General features: G+C 42.0%; 1 protein-coding gene and 1 long non-coding RNA gene across 4 annotated transcripts in view; one reads left to right on the top strand and one right to left on the bottom strand.

Annotated features, from left to right (window-relative positions):
* FEZ2 (fasciculation and elongation protein zeta 2) overlaps positions 1–14,736 on the bottom strand; it is a 59,960-nt gene extending 45,224 nt beyond the window's left edge. The window contains exons 1-4 of one of the 3 annotated variants that reach the window (XM_043511498.1): positions 13,519–14,736; positions 10,945–11,053; positions 8,757–8,873; positions 691–835 (exon numbers count right to left, since the gene is read on the bottom strand). In XM_043511498.1, coding sequence (XP_043367433.1) covers positions 691–835; positions 8,757–8,873; positions 10,945–11,053; positions 13,519–13,748 — 601 coding nt within the window. In that variant the 5' untranslated portion in view covers positions 13,749–14,736. The remainder of the gene's footprint in view (positions 1–690; positions 836–8,756; positions 8,874–10,944; positions 11,054–13,518) is intronic. The other 2 variants (XM_038396669.2, XM_038396668.2) reach the window with 2 other exon arrangements.
* On the top strand, positions 14,054–19,873 carry LOC122459448. Its single transcript, XR_006280146.1, has 2 exons — positions 14,054–14,139; positions 19,695–19,873. It is a non-coding gene; the product is annotated as an uncharacterized LOC122459448 (long non-coding RNA).
* Positions 19,874–21,767: the final 1,894 nt, after the last annotated feature.

Raw genomic sequence — 21,767 nt, 5'->3', positions numbered from 1 at the left:
CTGAAATCATGCTTGCTGGAAGTTCACCCCAATAAACATCGAATTGTTTGCACCTTTGGACTTCGGTATTGTGGCTCTCTGTTCATGCGAGAAGGACCAGGGAAGTAAGTGGGTGAAGGAATAAGCCCCCTAAGAATCTGATTCTTCTCTTGTTTATACCAGAACAGGGAAACCACAGTAACTGAAGCAACATCATGGAAGAACTTTTTCTTCATCTTCTGCAAAGCTTGCAACTTCTACTAACCTTAGTTCATTTCTCTAAATGAAGAATACAGTACACACTTGCCTTAATGTGCATCTGTCAGACACCTATTATCCTACCTAACGTTTAATATGTTAATAATTTAACAAAGATTACTTACCCTGTAAAAGGAGTCAAATCCATCATGTCAAACTTTAATACAACTGCTTTTGTTTTAAATACTGTAAAGGTAAGGTTTTATATTCAATTCTCAGCAAACACATTCTTAGCAGTTTATGACGTTTATTTACTGAAATCAATTATGTTTCCCAGATATCTAGATATATATTATAGTTTACTTTGCCTTTCAAGATTTTCTGACTGCATTTTCAAAGGCAGATGATTTCACAGATGGAAATGATTATAGATCAAGTATAGGGCAGTTTAAGCCATTAGCTATTTTCAAGAAGTTAAAAATATAGTCAAGATATTAAATGAGTATCGCTTACTCTCTTCATAACTGTTGTTTGTACTGGACCTTTTGAGTGTTTGAATTTCCTGGGAAAGTATGGAGAGCCGGTCTGACTGCATGGGTGTTTCTTCGTCTTCTGGGTCAGGTGATTCCTGCATCATTTCCTCTATTTCTTCAATCACCTTTAATAAAGATGCATACACAATCTTGGGGAGAGAATCACTGGTAACGAGCAACAACTTAGAATTTGTATATAGTTCTACTGACAGCTCATCAACTTTTTTACTTTTAAAATTTTCTATTTCCAGATAGTTTTTCTTCCAATAAATGCATATTAGGTGGTACTAACAAGGTAAAGCCAGTGTTGAGACTGGGAATCAGGCATATCAATATAAAGGGAAATTTATTTAAAAAATAGAAAATGGGACTCAGCACAGATTAGGCTTTTCATAACAATTTTATCCATTAATCTATACATATTGTCTGATAATGGCTAAGAAATAAAGTTTGCAGCCATGCATACATAGGTCCTCTGTCTCTTTGCTTCAAGACCACGGATGATTTGGCAGGATGAGTTTGTATATCTTTTTCTGATATTCAGTCTAAGTTTTATTTTCTTAATTTTATCCCATTCCTCCAAGTTAAACCACTTTATACCACCATAAATATTTTTTCTCAGTCCTTGATATGTACATCCTTCAAACAGTTGTAGATAGGTATTCTCCCCTTAGTCATCCATAGCAAAACTACAGTATATTTTAGTTACTTTATTCTTTCCAGATAAGCGTACCCTCTACAGCCCTTTATCATTTTTATTGCTCTCTCTGGCCATCCCACAATTTGTCAATATCTTCCTGTTAATTAGGCACCCCAAACTGAATGCAAAATTTCAGTTGTGGTAACTCCAGGCTTGTCCAAAAAAAAAAAAAAAAGGAACTACAACTTCCTGGTTCTGTAAGCTAAAATCACATTTTTTTTTAAAAACACCATGTTACATTTATATTGTATATTGCACATTTATGTTTAATTTATTTAGTTGTCTTTCAGTGTTACTAATTTCCAGATGTGTCTCATGAAGAGAAGAAATTATTTATTTGCTTATACCTCAATGATAGGAGCCTGGGTAACAAACAAGAGAAACTGGAATTGCTGACTTATATGCATAAATAAAATCTAGTTGTATTACTGAAACCTGGTGGGTTGATTCACACGATTAGAATGCTAAAAATAAATTGTTATAACCTATTTAAGAAGGACTGAGTGGGCAAGAGGAGTAGGGGAGTGGCAATATGTGTCAAAAAAGGCATTACTTGTTTCCGAGTAACCGATAACTTGGAAGAAAATGATCTGAATGCTTATGGATCAATATCCTAAAGATAAAGCACACAATGAATTATTAATTGGTGTCTACTACAGACCACTAGATCACAGTAGGAACAAGATCACTGCCTCCTATTGCACATATCTATAATGGGTCAGGGAAAATAAACCTCTGTGATCATGGAAGTCTTCCATTTGAGTGACATATGCTAGAGGTCTCAAGCTACCAGTTCTAAAACATCCTTGGAATTTCTAAACTTTATAGATGACAATTTTCTAACCCAAAAAGGCTTACAGTCAACACAGGTGAATTTTTTATTAGACCTGGTCCTAAAAGATAAAGTAGAACTGATCACAGAACTAAAATTTAATGGTAGATTAGGAACAAGTGATCATGACTTGATCACCTTTATAATGTGCAAGCAGAATAAAGTCTAGAACAGTAACATATTATATATACACACACACACACACCTGGTGCCTTTATAGGGTCATTTTCACATTAAAAAAAAATTATGAGCCAAATCAGCTGGGAGAAAGAATTTAACCAAAGAAATGTGAATGGTAATTGGGAATAATTTAAGAACACATTACTAGATGCCCAAAAAGCCGCAATCAAGGAAGGAGGCCAGACCGGTTTAAAAAAAAAAAAAACAGCCTGGTTTAAATGGAAAGTGAAGATAGTTATAAAAAAAATAAAGGGTTCAGAGAGGAGTCACGAGCATGATTAAAGCATAAGAAAACATGCCTTATAGCAACAGATTCAAAGAGCTCCATCTATTTATCTTAACAAAGAGAAGGTTACAGTTGACAGTTGATAAGTATCTACATAGGCAACAAATATTTAATAATGGGCTCTTCAATCTAGCAGTGAAAGGTATAACATAATCCAATGGCTGGAAGTTGAAGCTAGACAAATTCAGGCAGGAATTTAGGAATACATTTTTGACAGTGAGGGAAATTAATTATTGGAATATCACTGGTAGATCACTGAGAATTTTAATCAAGATTGGATGTTCTTCAAAAAAAAGTTATGCTCTAGAAATTATTTTGGGGAAGTTCTATGGCCTGTGTTATACAGGAGCTCAGACCGGATGATCACAATGGTTCCTGCTGATCTTGCAATCTATGCATTTCCCTCCACCATACTGAGAATCTGCATTTTGTGCTATTTCCCCCAGCTGTATTAATTTCCTTTTTCCAAATTGTATATCAGGGTTTTTTTGGCCCATATTTCTTCTCTCTTTTGGTTCCTTTTACAGTAATATTTCTCTGTACAGATTGTTGATTAATCCTCTGCAGTTTACTAACACAGGTGAATTTAATGTTCTGTTTTATTTAGGATTCCAGATCATTAACGAAGATGTTAAAACCAGGCACTGCATTGCCCTGCTCAACTCTCCCCAAATTCAATACTGCTACAGTTTATCATTAACTTTTATCCAGTTTTTACTCCATATGGCAGTGTTTTTGGCAAGTCAGTTTGGATTAATTTTTTGAGATTATCAGAAAATATCAAACCTTCTACTAAAATCTAAATGTACATCAACTCCATTCCCTTCATTTACCAAATTTGTAGTTTTATTTTAAAGAGCAATCAAGTTTTTCTGCAACCTTTGTTCTTTATAAATCCATGCTTTTTATTATTTGTTCTTATTACCTTCACCAGTTTCCCTTCTCTTACTTGATTACTTTAGCATAGATAGAAGTTAGATGTACCAGGACAATAATTGACAGAATGGCTCTCTCCCAGATGACAACTGGTCCTGCATATTCGTTTACTTCCAATTTTTCAAGATTTTCCTAGTTATCCATCAATTTTCAAAAGTCATATTTTACAGTAAGCTTATGAAGAGTCCATGGCCAGCTTTTGGCACTACTCAACTATGTATTTATAACCCAATACTTTTTTGAAATGGGTACAACACATATGGTATATTGGGTTTATTAAGAAAAGAACACAGCAGATTGTCTTTTAGAGTTTTAGTGTAGCTGAAGTTGACGTTCGAGAAGGGCATGATGCACTATGGCACGGGTTCTCAAACTTTTTTTTTTGCTGGGACCCCCTCTGAAAATATTTCAAGCTTTGATGACCCCTCCACACCATGCCATTTATACTTCTGCGCTGCTGCGGGTGGTGCTGCCGTCAGAGCTGGGTGCCTGACTAGCAGCGGCTGCTCGGATGACCCTCCCACCAAAACTCTTGTGACTCCCTTTCAGATTGGGACTCCAAGTTTGAGAAATGCGGCACTACCAGATAACCTCAACTCTGCATCAATAAAATTTTGGGGTAGTTAATTTCCTTGATTTTAAATTGCCCAGAACTCTCATGTTCCCCAGCTCAGCTCTTCCCTCTACTGCCGCTGACTTCTTGGCAATGATTAAACAGGCCACAGAAGGCAATGGATGCAAGGTAGTTCCTTCATTGCCTCTGCAGCATCTCCTTGTCTTCTATCTCTGACTGCCCAGCACAGACCAGTACTCTCTTCCCAGGCCTCCTCCCTATACGGGGTGGGCACTGATGGGGGCCCAACAGGTTAAGGAGCTGGGGAGAGAATACAGGAACGGTGCAGGCACTGAGATGGAGTCAGCGCTGAAGCCCTTCCCCACTTCTCCCACTGCATGGCTCTGAGCCTCTTCTTTTCTCACCTGCATTGCTCTGACCTCCCCTTTTCTTCTAGAAGCATCATCATCAAGGGGAAGGTTGAGCTTTGTTTCTATTCCCCACTGCAGAAGACAGCATGAGGAAGGAGAGGAGTTTCAGTTCCTTCTCTGATCAGGGAGCGCTGGAGGGAAGGCAACCCTTGTGCCCCCCTCCTGGGGCCAAGTGAAGCAGCCATTGGAACGAAGAACTGTTGAAGAATGGGATGTTTTGTAGGGGAGGTTGGTGGTACTAAGGGATGGCACAGCTGGTTGGAGAAGGGAAACATAGCCATGTCACTGGAGGGGTAGGTACCCAACTTTCCCCCCTTACGGTTCAGCTCTCTCAGTGTTTCTGAGCGTCTAGAGAGCAATGGTCCCTTGGGAGATGATCCCTTATTTAACAAGGGATTATAGAAAAATTATGTTCTTGGAAACTCAGTTCTTCAAAGCTCTAGTCTTGGAACTGGGTTTCCAAAATCAGAGTGTCTGAATGTTTTTTTATATTAAGAAGTAGGGCTGTCAAGCAATTAAAAAAATTAATCGCAATTAATTGCACTGTTAAACAGTAATAGAATACAATTTATTTAAATATTTTTGGATGTTTTCTACATTTTGAAATATATTGATTTCAATTACAACACAGAACACAAACTATACAGTGCTCACTTTATATTTATTTTTGATTACAAGTATTTGCACTGTAAAAATTAAAGAAATGGTATTTTTCAATTCACCTAATACAAGTACAGTAGTGCAATCTCTACCATGAAAGTTGAACTTACAAATGTAGAATTATGTACAAAAAATGCATTAAAAATAAAATAATGTAAAATTTTAGAGCCTGCAAGTCAACTCAGTCCTACTTCTTGTTCAGCCAATCACTCAGACAAAACAAGTTTGCTTACATTTACAGGAGATGCTGCTGCCTACTTCTTGTTTACAATGTCACCTGAAAGTGAGAACAGGCATTCTCATGGCACTGTTGTAGCCAGCGTGGCTAGATATTTACGTTCCAGATGCGCTAGAGATTCATATGTCCCTTCATGCTTCAACCACCATTCTAGAAGACATACGTCCATGCTGATGACAGGTTCTGCTCAATAACAATCCAAAAGATTACGGATGGACCCATGTTCATTTTCATTATCGGAGTCAGATGCTACCAGCAGAAGGTTGATTTTCTTCTTTGGTGGTTTGGGTTCTGTAGTTTCCTCATTGGAATGTTGCTCTTTTAAGACTTCTGAAAGCATGCTCCACACCTTGTCCTTCCCAGATTTTGGAAGGCACTTCAGATTCTTAAACCTTGGGTCGAGTGCTATAGCTATCTTTAGAAATCTCACATTGGTACCTTCTTTGCATTTTGTGAACTCTGTAGTGAAAGTGTTCTTAAGATGAAACATGTGCTGGGTCACCATCCGAGACTGCTATAACGTGAAATATATGGCAGAATGTGAGTAAAACAAAGCAAGGGACATACTGAACTCCTTGGGGGAGAATTGTAACAAATTTAATTAACTGATTTCTTTTTTAAACGAGCGACCTCAGCATGGAAGCATGTCCTCTGGAATGCTGCCCAAAGCATGAAGGGGCATATGAATGTTTAGCATATCTAGCACGTAAATACCTTGTAATGCCGGCTCCAAAAGTGCCATGCAAATGCCTGTTCTCACTTTCTAGTGCCATGCAAATGCCTGTTCTCACTTTCTGGTGACATTGTAAATAAGAAGAGTGCAGCATTATCTCCTGTAAATGTAAACAAACTTGTTTGTCTTAGTGATTGGCAGAATAATAAGTAGGACTGAATGGACTTGCAGGCTCTGAAGTTTTACATTGTTTGATTTTTGAGTGCAGTTATGTAACAACAACAAAAATCTATATTTGTAAATTGCACTTTCATTACAAGGAGATTGCACTACAGTACTTGTATGAGGTGAATTGAAAAATACGTTTCTTTTGTTTATCGTTTTTACAGTACAAATATTTGTAATCAAAAATAGTATACACTGATTTCAATTACAACACAGAATACAATAGATATGAAAATGAAGAAAAACACCAAAATATTTAATAAATTTCATTTTGTATTCTATTGTTTAACAGTGCAATTAAAACGGTGATTAATCATGATTAATTATTTTAATTGCGATTAATTTTTTTGAGTTAATCGCCTGAGTTAACTGCGATTAATCGACAGCCCTATTAATAAGGATTGTCTATTGGTGTGCTGGCCCCACATACCTGTGCCAGAGCACAGCACAAAGGAGTAAAGGTTGGCAAAGGGACAGAGCCCCACCCTGCACCCCTATCCTGCTGCGACACTACCCCCCACATTCTCCCTCACTGTTCCAACCCCCCATATTTAACTAGCTCTGCACCAAAAAAGTTATAAGAATCTGAAAATTTTATGAGTGGATCATGTTAGGGTGTCTGTGTAGCCTAAGGCCCTTGATCAAGTGACCCAGCAACAACTTTTTTTTTTTTTCTTTTTTTAAAACCAGTCAGTCTCATTATTCAGGAAATGGTTGACGAGCATGAGTCACGATTAGATTACCCTAACTACTTTCTAAAGAATTTTTCATCTTCCTGCTATTTAAATCTAATTTCCTTGACAATATTTCTAAAGTAAAATCAGAGTGTGCTTATGGATTTTTTTTAGCACTTTCAAATACCACTCAAATCAAATGTTGGTCTCAGAGCAAAATTTACAAAGGATCCCTTGCAGAATAGGGGCAGAGAGCAAGGAATGTTTACATTCTGTGAAAGCTGCCAGGAGTAGGGCTCAAACTCTCAGTGCGTAAGTGCTACTCACATTTAATGGCTACAGCATGTCACCTTAAGCCCCTCCCAGTTACTGTGACCTTATTTTCAAACTGCTCCATGGCCTCGGCCCAAGATACTTAAACCTCTGGGACAAAGACCGTGGTCAACAACTTTGCTCCTTTGACACAATGGAAATCTCAACAGTAAGAGTAAAGTTTGCCTATGCAAGAGACAGAACTATTTTCTGGGGCAGTCAGACCGTGGAATGAACTCCCCCAGGAACACGAACCTCACCATTTTCCACTTCTAATGCAAGGCGCATTTCTTTGACTTAAATATACCTCTTGCTATGTGTTTAACAAAAAACACGCTACCAAAACAAGATACTCCACTCCAGATGTTCCTCCCTCTGGGGAGAGGATAAGAGAACAACCATCATGCAGCAGATATGTAGTCACACTGCTGATTGCACTACTTGAAGGCACTCAGACACTACAGTGATGAGAACAGTATAAATTAATATAATAGAATAGAATGTAAGCTTGAGGATTTTAGAGCACTTAGAAAAGACCATTAAACAGTAAGCAATTCTCAACCTTAACAATAGAAGAGCTGCTGCTCTGTAATATGTAACATCTAAACCAAGCTCATATTGACCTAAAAAAACAAATAAAAATTACATTTGTCTTCACTGTCATTTTTGGAAGTAACAAGTTGTATATTAATGCTAAGACATTTGAAAATAAGATATCCAGCCTCATGCCATATATACTTAATTTAGGAGCATTTTTGTCTACATCATCTTCCTTCAGATTCCTGCTGGATCATGCCAGGAAACTGAAGTATGAGAATTTCAAAGACCCATATGGAAACCCCAAAGCTGAAACAGAGGGCAATTTGAAACATGAAAAAGTACCCAATGCATCTCTTTGGCTATATCTACACTGCAAGTGAGGGACGTGATTCCCCTGCTTATGTACAGATACTTGTGCTAGCTCTCATCAAGCTAGGGAGTGTATAAATAGCAGTGTAGCTAGAATAGTATGGGTAGTGGCAGTGAAGGCATGGCTGAGCTGTACCGAGTACAAACCTACTTGAAACTGGTGGGTATGTACATGACACAGCTCAGCTGTGTCTCCACTACCGCTACCTGTGTTACCGCAGCTATACTGCTATTTATGCTAGCACAACTATGTGTACATAAGCAGGGGAATTACCGCCCTAGATCACAGTATAGACATTGCTGCTGTAACTCTAAACAAAAGCGATCAACTTGTCTCCAAATCTCTTTAGCATCCACTAACTAGGAAGAGCAAAAGGTATAGAACTAAGATATAATATTAAGCCGTAACACTATTTTTGTTGAATATTTTTCTTTACCTGCTCTGCTGTGAACAGTGGTTCATCACTGATGCAGGAAACTATGATAGAGTGCATATCCAGCTGTTCTCTAAGTTCTTCATCATCTGATAGGTCAAGGTTCAAATTTTCATTTAACTGAAAGCGCACACAGAAAAAGTGAAAGAGCAAAAAGTTAAAATACAAGTAGAAATTCTTGGTGTCAACAATAATAGAACCAAAAATTAGATTCTTGCTCATAATCAAGAATCTAAAAGATATAAATAATTCTTATAACATAAAACCTAATACACCTCAACAAAAGTGAAAATGAATCTGTAACTGAAACGTATTTTATTTTTATCTTTTTGTTTTGACAAGAATATTAGCATCTTCTTTACTTTCCCAAAAGGAAAGGAAAAAAAGAAAAAAAAAAAAAGACTACTTTAAACACACCACTCACTCTATGCCATGCCAACATTTGTAGACTAGCCAATCAGTCCATCAGACTCATGTAGCTCACTCTGTACTCCTTCAGATAGAAGCAAGATACCAAAATAGATATATCAGTGACAGATAAGTATAAATCTGTTGCGTATCCTGACTTTTATAAAGGATTATATAAAATGACATAGATTACTGCTATTTACATCTGAGAAAGTCATCAGAATATGACATATGCAAGAATCAGCAGTGCATTTAATCACTTACTTTAAATACAATATACATTAAGTCACGTCTAATAAAGTTACAATTAGAAGCCAGGGTGAACAGACAATTCAAGGTTGTGATTTTCCAACCATAAAACAAAACTACTCATTTTCTGGAAAAAAAAAAACTCTATATGTTTTATTTAATAAGAAAACCACACACAACACGGGATTCATTTCATAAGCATTTGTTCCTCAAACAAAAAGGCACACATTCTTGTAAGAGCTTACAGTTCCACAATTAAACAGGGGGGACACAAAAATCAAGTCTCCAGACTAATAATGTTAGGCCTACCATTATGCCGTTAGATATGGATATACTTTTACCATATTATTTGCATTTTCACCACCTTGTATATTACAACATTTCACCCAAACAAACTAATCTGAACATGCAGAATACACTTGACTAATGGTGAATTGGCTAGATGGGAATGTAGGTCTCGTAAAAATTGCCAAAATTCTGATTTTTCTACTTGATTTTTCATACCCTGGGCTCAGTATATGACCTTTGCATTTGGGATCAATCATACTGGCTACACAATAGGAAAAATCCATTGCCTCATTTAAATCAGTTTTTGATTTTCTACTGTGCGATTCCAGTTTTGTTAACTAGAACAAGATTTTCACAGACTGTCAACTACCTGCATTCTGTCAAATCCATCCCAAACTTTAAATTTAATGTCTACTGAGTATCCTGTTGTGTAAAACATGTGCTATGTTTTCATTAAAGTCTTTCTGGTGCTCAGTGCAAATTTCATCATGCTTGTGGTTGGATGCAAATATTCAGGCAATCTTCCCAAATACCTCACCCAGCATCACTGGAAAACTGGGGTATCAATCCTCTTTTTTTATATCACCCAGCTATTAGGCTGCAAAAGAATGTCCAAACTTTCACAATATGCTTCAGTGCACCGTATTATTAAAATTACACTTCTTGGCTAAGCAATGCTATTGTGCCTATTTTCTCCATTAGTAGGGAGGGACAAGTGTTGCTATATTTCAGTCTCATGTATTTGTAGAGCAAGGAAGTATATTTTGGGCTCTGATCCTGCAGTTGGATCCACACTATTGTTGGATCCTGTAGCTATCTGATTACAGGATATGGCCTTGGTGGGGAAAAAGTTCATAATGAATTTACCAAGACACAATTTACCAACATTTTCAGATACCAATACACAAGAGACAAGACTGAAAGTGAACAAGAAGACTTCCACAGTTTATTACTGTCTTTCCCTTGCCCCTCTGTTATGCAAATTGGTCCATTTGTTGACCAGTCAGTCAGTTTAGAAGGCACCCACATCATAACACTTTATTGAAAGCAAGGAGCAGAAATGAATGCATCAGATCTGTCAGTGTTAAAAGACAACCCTTGCTGCTAATGCCAATACAACACATTAAAAAGAAAAATATTTTAAAGTGACCCCAAATAACTATTTTAATAAAGAATTACATCCTATATTATTTCTGTACCAAGAGGAAAAGGCCCCAAAAGGTTTTTGGCTACAGTCAGAACTTACCCCTTTCTCTGAGAGATTCAGTGTTGGCATATGCAACGCTCTGGTGTGGGAGGACGTCCAATCAACTGGCATTACATTACCATAATTATCAGTCAAAGCATTCCAAATCCTGGACAAAAGAATTAAAGAAACAAACTGATATTGAAATGAACAACAACTGATCATCAAACAAAACAAAAAACAAAACACAGAATATCTTTTTTCAACACTGGTCTCAATCAAGAATTCTCTCAGGTATTCAATTAAAAATATTTTTAATGTTTTTACAGTCAAAGAAATAAATGCTGCAAAAGTTTGGTTTTATTTATGTATCCTCCTGAAATGCAAAAAGGGAAATCATTTGCTGATGCTTGCACAGCAGAGAAATAAAGAGAAAACTGAAAAAGAACTAGGCTTCCTGATGGGTCATGTAACAAAATTTTGGGGGTAAATGAGTTTTCCCTTTGTTGAAATGTTAGCCAGACAATGCTCTGTACCTTCTTTCCCACTTCTTTTCTATGTTGTTCTAATTTCCCTTGCCTCATGCATCTCAAAACCAGGAATTAGCAAGTGTTGAGCAGCAACTCCCAAGACAAAACTTCACTTTATTTCAGTGAAGATTGCACAACTATAAAGGAATGTATAAATAAAAATGCACTAGTCAGGAAAGTCTCTAATGTTTATAGAAGTGAAAGATTAAGAAACAAAGGTTAAAACTTAACTGTTATAAATCCATTTGCAATACTCAACTTTTTCTAAAATTCTGCTGTGTTTCTAGAACTATCCATGCTTCGTTTCAGACCAAGGATGAAGATCTGGGCTTTTTCCAGAGATGAAAGTAAGCCGGTCCGGTCTGGCGTACCAGCAAGAGTCAGTACGCCGTGCCAGACCGGACTGGCTTCCAGGGGGTGATTTAAAGGGCCTGCAGTGGCAGGAACAACAGGCCCTTTAAATCGCCGCCTGAGCTCTGGCGGCCAGGCTCCAGCAGGGATTTAAAATGCCTCAAGCTCTGCTGCGGCTGGAGCCCCGGGCCCTTTAATTCACCCCTGAGGCTCCCAGCTGCCTGTGCAGCTGGGAGCTCTGGGGTAATTTAAAGGCCCCAGGGCTCCCAGCCAGAGCCCCGGGGCCTTTAAATTGCCTCTTCCGGTTGAGGGCACGCCCCCACTCAGGACTCCAACGTACTGGTAAGTCCTTTAAGTTACTTTTACCCCTGGTTTTTTCAGGTAAGTTTATTTAGTCATTTGAGTTAAAGAAAAAAAAATATTTCCGCCCCCATCTAAAAAAATATAGTGAGAGACTAAAAAATGACTAAAAAACACAACTTCGAATTTTATATGTGGCTAGACCTCGGTGAAGAACTATCACTTCCCTAATTAAAAAAACCTCAACATACAACTAAAGTCTAAAAATTTAAAACTGGTTATTGTGCATGCTCATTATGAGATTTTTATTGTAGTATTTCAGATCCATCTGATCTTCAACTTCATCCCAGGAGAGAGGAACAGGCTGCTGGATCCCCAACAAATAATAATAATAAAAAAAAAAACTTTCCACAGGATTTGTGGTAATGTTCAATTCATGCCCTAAGAACATAAGATGGGCATTCTGGGTCAGACCAAAGGTCCATCTAGCCCAGTATCCTGTCTTCCGATAGTGGCCAGTGCCAGGTGCCCCAGAGGGAATAAACAGAACAGGTAACCATCAAGAGATACAGCCCGTCGCCCATTCCCAGCTTCTGGCAGAGGCGAGAGACACCATCCCTGCCCATGCCGGCTAATAGCCACTGACGGACCTATCCTCCATGAACTTATCTAATTCTTTTTTGAACCCTGTTATAGCCTTCACAACATCCTCCGGCAAGGAGTTCCACAGGTTGACTCTGCGTTTTGTGAAGAAATACTTCCTTTTGTTTGTTTTAAACCTACTGCCCACGAATTTATCTAGTTCTTTTTTGTCACAGACCATTATGAAAGTAGGACCGTGTCTTGATGGGCAAAAGAGGCATTTTTCAACCATTTTAACTCAGTGACATCAGCTTAGGAGGAAAGCCCTGCTGGTGCTCAGGGACAGTCTGCCTACCCAGTGGAAAAGGTGTGGCATTGGCTCACCTTGGCTGACCTGGGTTACAAGGTTCGTAACCCCAGGGAGAAACCACAGAGACGCTGACAAACTAGGATGTTGACCTTTACCGTGGCTGTTAAGTGGCCACGCGAAAGATGAGGACAACTATTGGCGGCAGCAGCAGCAGCTCTGGTTAGCCGGCGGCCTCGGGTGTGAACTTGAGTTCAGAGCCCAGGGGCGCTGTGCCCACCCAGCTGCTCTGTCGGCTGACTGCGGGGTGGGTGGGTGGCCAGGCCCAGCCCAGCCCCAGCCCCAGCCCCTCCTCCAACGAACGGGGCCCCCCCGCCCCGCCCGTTACGTTAGCCCCTCCCCCCGCCCCAGGGGGACACCCCCAGCCGTTTGCCCCCTCAACGGACTCCCCAGCCCAGCGGACGCTTCCTCCGCCGCCCTCTGCCACCTACGCGCTGCTGGCCCCCACGGGGGGGCCCCGCGCGTGCCGGTCACTTCCCCCCCCAGCGCCCCGCCCGCGCTCACTCGTCTTCCCGTAGGGCGCTCTGCTCGCTGAGGGGCCGCAGCGGGACCCGGCTCTCGCTGCCGCCGCCCCGAGGCGGGGGGGGCTTGAAGCAGAGGAGCAGCTTGTCCCCCAGCTCTCCGGGCCCCCAGGTGCCCCCGTCCCGGGCCGGCTCGGGGCTGCTCCCTGCCGGGGGCTGGAAGCCGGAGAAATCCTGCCAGTCCCCGGGGTCCCGCTGCGAGGCCGCCGCCATGGCCGCCACCGAGACACCGGGCTGCGCGCTCGGCGGAGCGCGCTCCCGGGGCTCCTCCCGCTCTGGCGGAGACGGGGCGGGGCCGGTCCCGGGCCGAAGGGGCCCGCTGGGGGCCTTGGCGTCCAAAGAAGCCGCCTCCAAACCGCGGAACCGGCACAGGGCCAGAGCCGGCGCTGGGGTCCTAGGCGCGGCGGAGAGAGCGGAAAGGAGCCAGCCCCGCCCCCGCCCCCGCCCCGAGTGACCGTTGGGCGAGTCCCTGAGCGCCCCCCGCCGCCGCGTGCACGGAGCGCCTGACTCCCGCCCGGGCGGGCTGTGAGGAGGCGGCGCCGCCGCCGCGCAGAGCGCGAGGCGCTCGCGGCCCCGGGGCCCTTGACTGAGCTGCGGCAGACAGGTAACCCCAGCAGCCCCCGCGCCGCGAGCCTCCTGCCCCCGGCCTCCTCTAGGCGGCGCCCCCTTCCTCCGCCCCCGCTCTCCCTCCGGCCGGCGCTGCCTGTGCCCCGACTCGGCCGCGGCTTGGGAGGGCAGAGGTCAGTGGTTCCCAGGCGGGCTGGGGGCACCTCGGGCCGCTCCTGGTCCGTGTGTCTTCAGTCGGGCCTGGGATGCGGGGCGGGGCGGGGGGGGGGAAGGGCGCGCTGATGAGGTTTGCCGCTGACCCTCAGCGGGGCGGGGGGCGGGGGTGGAACTCGTCCACCTGGACAGGTTGGAGAAATCGCCGGGCTGAAATTCAGTGCAGCCCAATGCACAGCGCAGCGTGATCCCGGGGGCGAAACCCCTGAGATCTGAACTGCCAAGTAGCCCGAAGCCCTTCTCTCCACAGCACGTGGCACAGGGGACTGTGGCCAGGACTGTGAGGACAAGCCCCCGGCTGTGGGGCAGGCTAGCCTGCTGCGGAATGGCTCTTGGGGCAGTGCAGGGAGCTCTGTAACCCAGCCATCCCAAGCAGGAGTGAGCGGGGCTGTGATAGTGGAGTTGCACAGGTCACCCTGCTTTGCTGGGGGCTGTTGGCACCTGGTCCCTGCAGGCACAAGGAAGGCTGCAGCGTGTCCCTCTCTCTCTACTATGATCTGCCAGAACTGCAAACCAGAGCCCACACTGCGCTTTCAGGGATTGGGTGTCATTGGTGCTGCAGCAGACCAGGGAGCCCTCTGCAGCTCCGCGATCCTGGGAGTGAACGAGCAGGGCTGAGCTGAGACCCTGGGCCAGGACTGCCACAAGGAGGATGAGCCCCTGGCTGCGGGGGAGGCTACCCCACTGCTGAATGGCTCCTGTCCTCACACTTATCCAAACTCCCGCTTAGCTGAAAAAAATCCATGTGGCCCCTGGTATTCAGACAATGGGGACTATAGTGTATTTTCTTTAGAGAGAAAAAAAATCAAATGCACAACTACAAATGGGGGAATAATTGTTAAGGTGGTAGTACTGCTAAAAAGCAACGGGAGGTTGTGATTCAGTTGTGAAGAAGGCTAATATGCTATGCTGTATTAACAAGAGTGTCATATGTGAGACATGGGAGGTAATTGTCCCGCTCTACTCAGCACTAGTGAGGCCTGTGTCCAGTCCCATGTGCTATATGTTAAGAAAGATGTGGACAAATTGGAGAGAATCCACAGGAGAACAAAAAAAAATGGTTTAGAAAACCTGATTTAATGAGAATGGTTAAAAAAACCCCCCAAAACCGGGCATGTTTAATCTTGAGAAAAGATTGAAGGGGGACCTGAGAAGTCATCAGATATGTTAAGGACTTATAAAGAGGACTGTGATCAGTTGTTCTCCATCTGCTGAAGGTAGGATAGGGCTTAATCTGCACTAACTGTAAGGATAGATATAGTCTGGAATAGAATAGATATGGAATCCCTATCATTGGAGGTTTTTTAGAATAGGTTGGACAAACAGCTGTCAGGAATGATCTAGCTTTTCCTGGTCCTGCCTCAGCATCGGGGGGCTGGACTTGATCTCTTGATGTCCTTTACAGCCCCACATGATTTTTCTTCTCCAGCTACTGCTTCTCTGCTGGCTCCCTTGTCCCCATTGTGCCTCTCAATTCAGCAGAGACAGGTGGCCAACAATGTTGCTTTCTGGACCTGAGCAGCAGCATGTTCCATCCTCCAAATGATAGACATGGTGAAAGGGAAGTGAACAGGTAGAAAGGACATAGGGCCAGGTGGCAGAGAATCAGAAAGACAATGGTGAGGAAAAAATTGATGAGAGCGAGCTTGTAACGGAAAGGGAGGAAAGAAAACACTGCAGCTACAAATGGGAAGGTTGGTCTTGTGGCTAATGCACAGAACTGGAGAATCAGGACTCCTGGCATCTATTCCCAGCTTTGCCACTGACTCACCAAGCAACTTTGAAAAAATCCTATCACATCTCTAAAAGAAAAGGAGTACCTGTAGCACCTTAGAGACTAACAAATTTATTAGAGCATAAGCTTTCGTGAGCTACAGCTCACTTCATCGGATGCATTTTCCACCAAATGCATCCGATGAAGTGAGCTGTAGCTCACGAAAGCTTATGCTCTAATAAATTTGTTAGTCTCTAAGGTGCCACAAGTACTCCTTTTCTTTTTGCGAATACAGACTAACAGGGCTGCTTCTCTGAAACTGTAAGGAGAGTGATCACTTAAGATAAGCCATCACCAGCAGCGGGGGGGAGGAGGAAAACCTTTCATGGTGACAAGCAAGGTAGGCTAATTCCAGCAGTTAACAAGAATATCAGAGGGACAGTGGGGGGTGGGGTGGGGTGGGGGGGAGAAATACCATGGGGAAATAGTTTTACTTTGTGTAATGACTCATCCATTCCCAGTCTCTATTCAAGCCGAAGTTAATTGTATCACATCTCTGTTCAGTTTTCTCATCTATAAAATGGGAATAAATATGGAGCTACTTTATAGGTAGGAGAAGGTGCCTTAAAAATGAAGTATCAGCATTACTTTATTATTAGATGAGTAGACAGTCTGAATTAAAAGGTATTTATTGCTCTTCACATCCACAGCAATGTCAGTCGAGGAGATCCTTAGTACTTGGTCCCAGGATACTCCAGCTCCTGCCCCTCCAGCTTCAGCTCTTCCCATTGGGGCTGGGTGGGGTGGTACCTATGCAGCACACAGGGCAATAGCACTCAAATATTGTCCATCTCCGTCCAACCCTTCTGATGTCTCCTCCTGCCTTGGCATGCTGCTTTTCTGCGGTAGTAGCTATCACTTTGAATTCTTTTCGGCCCATGCAACAAGCCAGTCAAGGAAGAGCCCTTCCACTTCCAGAAGCTTCAGCTACAATTGTAGAGTAGAAAAAAATTGAGTTAGGTATATCAATGTAAAATCCTAGTAGAGACAATATACTGTGGTTTCTACCTCAATGTAGCTAGTCCAGGTAAATTCCAGTTGGGGGTATAGAGTTGACCGTGATTACCCTATTGAGATGCAAACTACCTGTGCTTTGTCTCCACTAGGATTTAACATTGAGGTAGCTAACTTGAGATAGCTACATCAATGTAAAGACACACCTCTTTTTGCAGTGGAGATACAGAGGTTGTTCTTAGGCTGTCTACTTTGGATTTACATGGCAGGAGAGAACTTATTTTAAGAGAGAACCTGCATATATGGGTCTCTTGTACAATGGATCAGCGTACTTTCCTGTTAAATGAAACACCAATGTTTTGAGCTTATCTTTAGCTCCATTTTTCATTTTTTCCTGCATGGACTAGAAAGCTCACACACATGACAAATTGGGCATGATGGGGGGGGCTTTCTGCCATCGCTTCAGCTGAAAGAACTAGTGCCTAACACTTAATGGTTAAATCTGTGGCCTGCACACTCCTACAGCATCCATTTTCAGATAACAATATCCCTCAGGGTAGCACTGGCTTCATCCACCACCTATTCAAAGGCAAGTATTTAAGGATACAGGCCAAGAATAGGCAGCACTTAGTCATGTGAAACTAAGCAATTTTTATTTATAATACCAAACACAATCTACAATATTGTGAACAAATACATTACATTCTCAGTTCATGATTCTAGGAACTGATAAGGTCTTCAGTGAAAGGCTTACAGAGGCCAATATCCTGTTACCTGTTCCTCTGGGCTTTGTAGGGGCAGCTCCCCCTTTCTACTCGCAGTACTCCAGTTCTCTTTGCACAAGACACACAGGGCCCAGGGAATTACCAGTGTCAAGTCAGAATAAAATTAAATTATTCCAAAAATGTCATACTGGCCAGATGAAAGAGAAAACATTCACTGCTGGTTGTTCATCTGCTATTAGATTGTCCAGAGCTGATTGGAGTTGAAGATGCAGGCAGATGTCTCAGCTTTGAAGTAGCTGGATATGAACTGATGAAATTGCAGTAATATCTCCTACTCCTACCACTCCCTTGAGCTTCCCTTCCCATAAACTCTGATTCTCCTGTTTTTCTTAACAGCTAAGCTTTCCTTGATCTCAGTTCTTAAATAAGATCCTCTCCATACTTCCCTCCACTTTCATGAACAGAGGAAACAGTATGGTTTCAGATCTGGTTCTAGGAAAGGGATTGGCATTGTGGGTTGAGGGACAGTGAAGGGTCTTTGGGGATTTGACTCCAATACCTCAAAGCAGGAGGGTAACAAGAGTGCAAGTTATTGTAGATTCAGTAGCGTTAATGTCTACAGCACTGCTTCCCCCTTTGCACTTGACATTCTTGTTGGAGCTGACAGTTGAGAAGCCGTGCTATCCAAGAGCCACAGTGAGTAAGGTGTGCTTAGCAACATCAACTTCAAAAGTCAGGAAATAAATTGTTACGGTCAAACACTGTCCCACTGTGCTTATGCCTTTAATGCAGCATTTTAAAATATAAATTATGAAACATAATACTATATAATGCAAACTAGATTCTTTTGTATATCCGTACAGAAATTAAGGCACGAGAATGTATTATTTTGTACACATGGTTTAATGTTTGTCTCAATGGTATCTGCAAACAAGCCATGTTTAAAGCTATTGCAATGATTTTTTCAAAGTACTTGACATTTATGGCTAAATGGCTATGAGTTTAAGACATTCCCAAGTTTGATACAATCCCTGTGTATTGAATGCTCTAAGAATGGGGTGGGGGTAGAGGGAGAAAGCCCTAGAGGAAAAAAAACGAACAAAAATATCACCTGACCAGGATGGTGACAGTGATTGTGAAATGCTACAGAAGCAGAAAGAGCAATAATAATGGGTGATTTCAACTATCATATTGACTGGGAAAATGTCACCTCAGGGCATGACACAGAAATAAAATTTCTAGACATCAGTAGTGACAACTACTTGGAGCAGCTAGTCCTGGAATCACAAAGGGAGAGGCAATTCTTGATTCAGTCAAGTGGAATACAGGAGTTCGTCCAATAAATAGGTGAGCCTCTCAGTAATAGTGATAATAATGTAATTAAATTTAACATCTTTGTGGAGTGGATAATCCCAAAAAAACCCACCTTGGTAACATTTAACATTAAAAAGGGAAATTACATAAGAATGAGGATGCATGTCAGATGGAAATTAAAAGGAACTGTCATAAGAATTAAATGCCTGCAAGGAGCATGGGGCTGTTTAAAAACACCATAATAGAGGCTCACGCCTAAATGTATACTCCAAATCAGAAAAGACAGGACCAAATGAATGGAACAATGGCTAAACAGCCGTGTAATGGAGGTGATTAAAAGCAAAAGGCATCCTTTAAAATTTTGAAGGAAAATTCTAGTGAAGATAGTAAGAAAGTGCACACACACTGGCAGGTTGGGTATAAAAGTATAAGGCAGGCAGGCCAAGAAAGAATTTGAGAAGCAACTTGCTAAAGACAAAGTACAGCAGAAGCAGGAAGCTACCAAACAGGTAGTGGGGCCACTAGATGACCATGGTGTTAAAGGAGCACTCAAGGAAGACAAGGCCACTGTAGAAAAGCTAAATTAATTCTTTGCATTGGTCTTCATTGCAGAGGATGCAGAGATTTTGGAACAAATTGATAAACAGTAATAAGTCACCAGGACCAGATTGTATTCACCCAAGAACTTAAATAACAAATTGCAGAACTACTAACTGTGGTATGTAACGTATCATTTAAATCAGCTTCTGTACCAGATGACTTGAGGATAGCTAATCTGATGCCAATTTTTTTAAAAAAGGTTCCAGAGGCAATCCCAGCAATTACAGGCTGTGATAGTCTGTATCCTTACATTCAGCCTTTTTACAAGACTGATACCTTACAAGACATACTTTGTACAAAATGTATCATTTGAAAACTCATAACTTGTAAATCATTATTGTCCTGGTAAAATGTGTGGCAACACAATACTGCATGATGTTAGGTATATTCCAAATCTGGGGAAGCAGGCCAAATCAAGTTCTGAGAAACAAAAGGCAAACTGATGCATCAGTCAGGCGTCAACAAAATCAAATGGACTATCACCTGGGTAAGTGGCCATTCTTTGGCAGGAAGATGGGTGTGAGAAATTTACATCTTGGCAATGGAACAGGTGGAAGTTTCCATTCAATAGACTTTCTGTGGACTGAACCTCAGCTGAAGATGATTTTCAAAGATGAAAATGACAAAAGTGAGACTAGAGGACATAAATTATCACTCCTTACATCTTTACTCACGGCAAAAAACTGCTTGAAAGACAAATGAAGCATCATTGAACAGGGAAGTGATCCTGGCTGAAAGATTCAGCCAGTAAGAAGGCTAGAATATATGGTGAGAGCGATCCTTTGCTTTAAAAAGGAAAGGAGTACTTGTGGCACCTTAGAGACTAACTAATTTATTTGAGCATAAGCTTTCGTGAGTTACAGCTCACTTCATTGGATGCATTTGGTGGAAAATACAGAGGGGAGATTGATATACACACACAGAGAACATGAAACAATGGGTTTTATCATACACACTGTAAGGAGAGTGATCACTTAAGATGAGCCATCACCAGCAGCGGGGGGGGGGAAGGGAGGAAAACCTTTCATGGTGACAAGCAAGGTAGGCTATTTCCAGCAGTTAACAAGAACATCTGAGGAACAGTGGGGGGGAGAAATACCATGGGGAAATAGTTTTACTTTGTGTAATGACTCATCCATTCCCAGTCTCTATTCAAGCCTAAATTAATTGTATCCAGTTTGCAAATTAATTCCAATTCTGCAGTCTCTCGTTGGAGTCTGTTTTTGAAGTTTTTTTGTTGAAGAATAGCCACCCTCAGGTCTGTAATCGAGTGACCAGAGAGATTGAAGTGTTCTCCGACTGGTTTTTGAATGTTATAATTCTTGATGTCTGATTTGTGTCCATTCTTTTACGTAGAGACTGTCCAGTTTGACCAATGTACGTGGCAGAGGGGCATTACTGGCACATGATGGCATATATCACATTGGTAGATGCGCAGGTGAATGAGCCTCTGATAGTGTGGCTGATGTGATTAGGCCCTATGATGGTGTCCCCTGAATAGATATGTGGACAGAGTTGGCAACGGGCTTTGTTTCAAGGATAGGTTCCTGGGTTAGTGGTTCTGTTGTGTGGTTGCTGGTGAGTATTTGCTTCAGATTGGGGGGCTGTCTGTAAGCAAGGACTGGCCTGTCTCCCAAGATCTGCGGAATTGGAATTAATTTGCAAACTGGATACAATTAATTTAGGCTTGAATAGAGACTGGGAATGGATGAGTCATTACACAAAGTAAATCTATTTCCCCATGGTATTTCTCCCCCCACCCCACCCCCCACTGTTCCTCAGATGTTCTTGTTAACTGCTGGAAATAGCCTACCTTGCTTGTCACCATGAAAGGTTTTCCTCCCTCCCCCCCCGCTGCTGTTGATGGCTCATCTTAAGTGATCGCTCTCCTTACAGTGTGTATGATAAAACCCCTTGTTTCATGTTCTCTGTGTGTATATCAATCTCCCCTCTGTATTTTCCACCAAATGCATCCAAATAAGTGAGCTGTAACTCACGAAAGCTTATGCTCAAATAAATTTGTTAGTCTCTAAGGTGCCACAAGTACTCCTTTTCTTTTTGCGAATACGGACTAACACGGCTGCT

Source organism: Dermochelys coriacea, chromosome 3 (genome assembly GCF_009764565.3).
Source record: "Dermochelys coriacea isolate rDerCor1 chromosome 3, rDerCor1.pri.v4, whole genome shotgun sequence".
In the NCBI taxonomy this organism is placed as follows: Eukaryota; Metazoa; Chordata; order Testudines; family Dermochelyidae; genus Dermochelys; species Dermochelys coriacea.
The sequence above is the reverse complement of the archived record's forward strand: the minus strand, read 5'-3'. Positions and strand labels throughout refer to the sequence as shown.